The sequence below is a fragment of the Leptidea sinapis genome, chromosome 27, assembly GCF_905404315.1.
Source record: "Leptidea sinapis chromosome 27, ilLepSina1.1, whole genome shotgun sequence".
Lineage (NCBI taxonomy): Eukaryota > Metazoa > Arthropoda > Insecta > Lepidoptera > Pieridae > Leptidea > Leptidea sinapis.
The window spans coordinates 1,801,557-1,809,178 of record NC_066291.1 but is presented as its reverse complement, the minus strand read 5'-3'; the positions used below and the strand labels follow the sequence as shown (position 1 = coordinate 1,809,178).

Sequence of the window (7,622 nt, the reverse complement as noted above, 5' to 3'; positions counted from 1 at the left end):
TGTAATAAAAAACTAACGGACACTTTTATGGAACCAAAAAATAAATGAAATTTTAATGCAAAAGTAAACAAAGATATTTTCCTTACTTTATTTATATTGGCAAGACTTAGTCTAAGCAGTTCTCACTCTGTGGCACGGCACATGTAAAGGTCACACCTAGTGTATAACTATAATCAGATTTGCTCCACGCATGGTGCACCCTACCGTGCAGTGAATTTAAGTTTTAATTATTGTATGTAGGCTGTTGAGATTTGTGGTAATACCTACCTATAGGTAACCTACTTCAAGTTAAAAACCCGATTACCGACGCATTAAGAGGTAATGGGTGCGGGTTTTCACCCACTTTCTATCATGATTGCCACTTTATTTCTTATGACTGACACAAAAAAAAGTTTTAAATCTGTCCAAATCGTGTATTAAAGAATAATGAAACTACCTACTAAAAATATTTTTGAAAACTAGTAATTTACATTTACCCCCTTATTCATAATGGTCCGCTAACTTTAAACAGCCGCTACGGAGTGTTTTTTTCTCATTCTGACTTAGATCAATAGAAGAAGACAGAATGAGAATTAGCAATGCTTTAAGTTAGCAGACTATTATGAATAAGGAGGTTAATGTTTACGTTCTATTAACCAGTATTGTATGGAGTACTTATATTTGCCTGTTATAATAAAATAGAAAATAGTTATCGCTAACAGGAACGTATAAATGAATAAAACAATGATTCAAACAGTTATCTGCCTTTATTCTGCATTTCTTCATAATCCAGCAGCCATAGTCATTCAATCGGAACCATTACAGGAAGAAAAATTAATACGCTATTATATACTGTTACAGTTTGGTTTGAATATGTGTTACATGTGAAGTTATGTGTAGTAGATTCTCATTATTTAAACTATTATTACTATTAAATACATGCGCGTCATGAAAACCAGGGTGCAATGCGATTTTGCCGTGTAATAATTATAGTAAACTTTAGTTAACGTAACGGACTAGCAGTTTTACAGATAATTAATTATTTTGTACTCGACATCCCTTGTATGCCATTTCTATTACACTAGTGTTTGTTGGGAATCAGATTTTTCGTTATTATATCGATATAAAAGCATAACAATTATTTTAGGCTTCAAATTATCGACTTGACATCTAAATGGTTTATAATAATATTATCGCTATATTTTGATAAACACATATTATTATTTTATGTTTAATTCTATGAAATATCAGTAGGGATTATTATTAATGATAGAAATCGTATTAGTGTTGACGAAAAATCTGTTTCCTTATAAATACTGATTACGTACAATATCGCATCGCACTTTTATTAACTGTGTACCGTACTGCTCGTCTGTGTTTGTAGTGATGTGCATAAGTCGATAAAAAATTCCGTTTTCAATAATTTTGATTATGGCCGAACCTTCCATCAATATACACATTTTTTGCATTTGTAATAATTTTTGAAAATATAAATTTCGATAATATTTTTCTTTTTGTCTCCTAAATATTAATCCAAATAGTTTTATTATCCTTAATATTGTATTTACAATTTTTCAACAGCCGAAAAATATGTTCAATTTTTTATAATATTTTTTTAACGACTCTTGTTAAGTAGTAGGCAACAGTACAAATATTATTGATCACAAGTTGGTTTTCATTGGTCATTAACATACGTTAAATTACATTCTTAAGACTACGGTAAGTAATACATTTAACAGTAGGTCTTTAATAAATACACTAACCATCTTCAAATGGCCTTTTTAATGCGTTCATAGTTCATACATAGGTAATATATTCAGAACAAACAGATTGTTAATTCAACTCATTCTTCAAACTAAATTGATCCAATATTTCAACTTTGACAATACTAAATATAATGTGCATGATTTTTGGATACTGTACTTAAATCAAATATTTATAATTTCTTTTTTCGAAAATTCTATAATAATAATATTTCAAAATCTACATTCCAAATGCGAGGTAATTTCATTAGTTATTTCATGTATACAAAAATAATGCACATTTTATAAATTATTAATCATAAAAACTGTCGATCTACTGTTAAATATATTTGTATGGATAGTATCAAAACCAACCAAATTTAATATCAAATTTAGAAACAAAGGCATTTACGAAAATCATTTCTTAATTCGCAACAAATATCCAACTTGTATATACTTACATAAAATCTTATTAAGCTAAACTTATACAATTTATTATATTAAACTAATAATACATATGTAATAAACTAAGATTAGAAGAACAATATTTACAAGTCACGATAGTTAAATAATTTTATACATAATATTGTTTCACATATCTAACTATTAACAAAAACTATGTTTTCGAAAGTTGTGGGCCACTAAGACTGACACATATTAACTACATTCCTATTATTGATAGTTTGTTACTAAAACTATAAGGTGCACATTTTGCTAAAACAGGTATTGAACAAAACAAGTACATAAGAGTATTTTAATAAATTAATATCCTTATAAACTATTTTCCGAGTTTCAATCTCTTGTACTTATTTACAAAATGCATTCTTTACAAATTATAATAATAAAAAAAATATTGTGGCATAAAATATGTGGCACTTAAAATGAAAATGTCTTAAGCGAAAACTGTTGGAGGCGCGTACAACTCTGAACAATCGCATGAATGTAAATTTATAACTACACAAAGATAAGTAAATCAGTCGAAACATTTTTTTACATATATAGTTTAAAAACTTATTACGTTTCTTAACTTGGCTGGAATCGACTTAGATTCGAAGTAAGGCCAGATAAGACGAAGAAAATATACTTATCCATGTTTTATAGGTCATAATAACATTTTTGACTTTAACGTAGGTACGTTTTATTTAATCGATAAAAATCTGTAAGATACACATCACTACTAGTTAGTGAGGTGATGCGCAGTTTTAAAATAAAGCCACAAACCCTAGATTAAGGATTGGTCTCCGCTGCGCTCCAACTAGGTACCGCACTACCTAAGAACAATAGCTTATTTATCACGGCAATTATTAGATGCTTGTGTGCTTGGCATCTTGACACTCAATGGCATCTTTTAAATTTTGTAACATCGTTGTTCCGTGTTATTTTACATTGAAATTAATAAAATACAAAATACCTACCGATGATAATGATCCCAGTGTGTTTCTTATTTCTTGCAGTACTATTTTTACAAAGTCCTACTTCGTGACTGGGCATTTTAGTTTCAATTATTAGCAGAGTTAATAGAACATGTGGCACGTCAACGTCATCGTTCAAGATTGGCTTGAGTACGCACACTTGGGCATAGTATTAGTTGCCGCACTTTTCGACTACGCCTGCGGTATCAAGTTGGAGCGCAGCGGAGAAGAATCATTAATCTAAGCCACAAACATTCCTTCGAGTTCTCGAATTCATAACTTTAGGTTTGTTTTACTCTAATGAAAAATAATTATTACCAGATTTCTCATGTCATTGTCAAAAGGGACAAAACAAACAATTAGAATTCCAATACTTCTACAGTGCCCATATGTAGGAGCTAAAACATTCCATCAAAATTTAAATTAAATTATAAAACCTAAATTCCAAATTAAAATCTTTAGACCATTCCTTTTGACATCATGCGGACTGTGTTCTTGAGAGCCTGGCGTTTGTTGCAGAACCATATTCTAATGACTTCCCGTTCGTAGCCTAGTTGATGTGCAAGACCGGTTATTTCTGTCCCTGAAAAAATAAAAATAATTTATGATACTCATCGTACAAAAATCTTTAAAATCTAATCGACCATGAGTATTATAATTTAGTAGTTAGTAGACACTGTAAATTCTATTTTTAATTATGTATAATATATTATGTTATATTGTTAATTTTAGGATGCGCCTTCTATTATCGTTTTGTAAGATAATTTCATTCTTCTGACTCATAGAATGTAATTCCCGCGTTGGATAGCTAGGCTGATCCGTTGACCGAAATAGCTGCCAGCGCTTGGGTTCCTCTCTCTGGTCCGTGGGACCTAGTGATCCAGACCAGAGTGTCGCGACAGAAAGATAAGACTCACAGAGACCGACATATTTGCGACGCTTACTGTCTTCGATATTCGAAGCAAGCAGCCTTAGCACGTAACGTGGACATGAGAAGGAGCCAGAGTGTCTTCACCCTTCTCCGCGCCATAGCCACCAGGGCCATTCCATCAGGACGCTTGCCATCGCGGCGGGTAAATACCAATTGGCTCTAAAACAGCTGGTTTATTAGAAGCGGCAAATGCCCTGACAAAAGTAAATAATAACCAAGTAAGGAACGCCTCAATAAGGCTACTGGTAAACTAAGCGCTGGCAGCTATGTCGCTCAACGGATCAGATTAGGTATCCAACGCGGAAATACTGGCAGTATTCTTGGTACACTTCCCCGTAATGATAGTTTTAATTTAATGTTATCATAGTATTGTAATTATAGTTATAAGATTTGTTTCAGTAAGGTTTAGTCTTACCAGATGGATGAGTATTCCTTTCAAAGTGCGCGTTCAAGAGTTCCAGAGCTTGCGGTGTGAATGAGGTGCGCCGTTTACGCTTTTTACTTGGCTCCATACCGATGAAATCTGTCAAATGATTTTGGCCCGTCGCATACCTGGAATCAAAAATAAAATAAAATTACAATTTTAATTATTATAGGTGATGGAAATATGTTTTTGTTTACAGAAAACTCCACACGATATTTCGCTGAACAAATTGTACTTTTTCAAAATTATTAAAAAAAAGTGGAAGGTATGCTCATTATCGTGTTGATTTTCCTTAAAATAATTTAAATTTGTTTATTTTTATCAATATAAAAGTATGCGTGTGTTTCTGTTTAAGTGTAACCTATAATAAACTACACCAAATATCGAGTTAATTCACGTCACCGATGTAATAATAAACTGTTACAGCCTTACAAGTAAACCGTACATAAATAACATTATCAAGAATATATTGTAAGGCAACAGTTGAACTGTTTATTTCTTTAAAGTTTGGTCTCAATGATTATTTAGAACGTTATAAATAGCGCGAATTGCCCTCTTCTGTAGAAACCAGATATATCACCAAAAAGATCTATTAACTACACATTTTGCATTAAAATTTCTCATATTTTACACCTATTCACATACGAACCTTAACACCGTCACCCAGGAAGACCCGAAGTGTTCACGGCCTTTGTGGCACACATAATATGTGCTTAGTTTCCCACATATTTGTATTTTCTCTTTAATTGAGATTACAAAATAAGTATTTGTCTTATAAAAGTGTATTCTATAAGAACGGTATTACAAACATTGATGAAAACGAGAATTTATAGAATATTACCTTGGTACACCAAACCTTGGTGTAAACGATAAGTCAGTATTCTAGACAATATAAGAAAATATGGAATGAGAACTTTGATGAAAGATCACAAACCAAAGTTACTTGGTTTAAAGCAATACAACCAATAATTATTATTATTAGTATAGGTACGCATATTTGGCTCGAAAATGTTAATTTTACCAGGTATGACATTGTTACAGCTTTGAGACTTCAATACGGACATATTCCACTCAATAACTTTGCGTATTTCATGGGTAAAGTTATCTCATTTTATGTGTAAAATACAGTAGGATTGAGGATGCATAAATAGGAGGCTGAAAGAATAAAATATTCTCTGAAATTCCAAATGAAAATTTTATGAAATAGAAGCATGTAATCTTATATTGGCTTTTTCCTTTTCGGAGGAAGCTAAATAAGTTAGGTTTAGATAGGCGATAATATAAAATTTGTTTTTTTGTTAATTGAAAGATTATGAGGGTGGCATGTTGACTGTGTGATCAAATATCTATAAATAGATAAAGATAAAAAAAAAACTACTTGAAATCTTCCGTTACTCATTTCCGTAAACAGCATTAAAAGTCAAAGCTAAGTGGACTGTTTCGGGATCGTATATTATTACGTTATAAGCGTCATCGTTAAATGAACCTTGCTCTGGTTTCATAATGCCAATGTGATTTGAATTGTCATAAATAAATGAATTTTATACTGGTCTTAAGTGGGCTGAGTTTCAGCTTAGAGAAATAATTCACCAGGTGTCGATCTTATATGATTTATAATGTTGGTTATTACGTCATCGACGCAAATAAATAATTGTTTGTTCAAACAGTTTGTTCATTTAACTGACAAAGTATCCTGAACGCATTTAGAAGTTCTAGAATCTTTGTAAGATCATATCGATCAACATACTCTTAAGTTTGTTAAGAAACCATGACAGCTACAAATTAAAGAATTTGCTTCCTAAAGCTTTTTAACAAACGAGTGTATGTAAAGTGATCACCGCCGATTACATTCTCCTGCATTCACAGGAATTTCAGGAGCGTTACGGGCTATAAAGGAAGGCCAACACGCTTTTTTTGAAGGTACCTCAAAGGTAGGTATGTCAAAATACCGCAAAAAGAAGCTGATTTCACAGCTTTGTTATACGTGGAATAATGTTCCTTGAAAACCCGCACTGTAGAGGAACGCCACACATCCACATGGTGGGGATGATATCCTAATTTGTGGTGTGTCGTGGTGGAATTCCGTGGCAGCAATCAGGTGAAACATCTCTTCTGAACACTTCTCGTGATAAATGCGGTAGAAGACACAAAATGAATCGATGTCTCTACACAACGCCAAGTGATCTAGCCGTTCACAGAGCACGGGGTCCCCGAAAATTCGGGCAGTCTGCGTTAAAATGCGGTCAATGGTTCGAGCTGATACTGATGACAGCAATACTCCATATGTGGCCGGACCTTCGCTTTGTAGAGCGCTAGAATGTTGGCCGGCTTAAGGTATTGCCGTACTCTATCAATGACACCCATGTTCTTCGAATCCAATTTGGCTTTGCCATCCAGATCGACACGGCACGATCACCATTAGCAATCGTTCGAGATTTCGAGATCCAGTATTCCGACACTAGGTGAGGCTTTAAGGGAGGTGGTGTCGAGTGCTGTCGTCTGCATAGCAATGTATGTTGGAGGTGTCCAACATATCATTGATATGCACAAAACACAGTTTAGGAGATAGCACACAGCCTAGAGCTTCCTCTAGGCTGTGTATTGGACTTCTCCAGCGTGTAGGGGCTTTGGATTAGAGCAATAACTGTCAATAATGAACTGTATACTGCGCCCAGTGAGGAAGCGTGACTTCACTTGCATAAACTCTCGGGAAGCCCAAATGATGGAAGCTTAGGGAGAAGCTATCAGAAGCCTTCGCTATTTATTTATTTATTTTTATTTATCTATTTCTAACAGCCAGGCATTCTCCCTTGCTTTCGATAACCACCGCCCATCTATGTATTAAGTACATTAGAAGATCGCCTGTCAACCGACCATAGCGAATGTCGTACTGTCGGTCATTGATCAACATGTGACTTTGTAGGTATACCAAGAGCTGGCGGTTAATTGTGCCCTCCATGATTTTGGAGAGCAGCTGTAGTTTGCCGGATCCGGACTGTCTCCTATTTTTTGGATCGGATGGACAAGGGCTGACTTTCATGAGTCCGGGACTATGCCTTTTGAATTTGAGTGCCGGAATAAACGCGTTAGCATTACATCGGCTTCAACTTATTGGCACACTTTCTAAGCACGAT

General features: G+C 33.9%; 1 protein-coding gene across 5 annotated transcripts in view; it reads right to left on the bottom strand.

Moving 5' to 3' along the window:
• Positions 1-727: 727 nt before the first annotated feature.
• The window catches only part of LOC126972789 (POU domain, class 6, transcription factor 1), a 190,874-nt gene continuing 183,979 nt past the window's right edge, over positions 728-7,622 (bottom strand). For all 5 annotated transcript variants that reach the window (XM_050819835.1, XM_050819836.1, XM_050819840.1 and 2 more), the window contains 2 exons: positions 4,480-4,616; positions 728-3,716 (listed from right to left, as the gene is read on the bottom strand). In XM_050819835.1, coding sequence (XP_050675792.1) covers positions 3,592-3,716; positions 4,480-4,616 — 262 coding nt within the window. In that variant the 3' untranslated portion in view covers positions 728-3,591. The remainder of the gene's footprint in view (positions 3,717-4,479; positions 4,617-7,622) is intronic.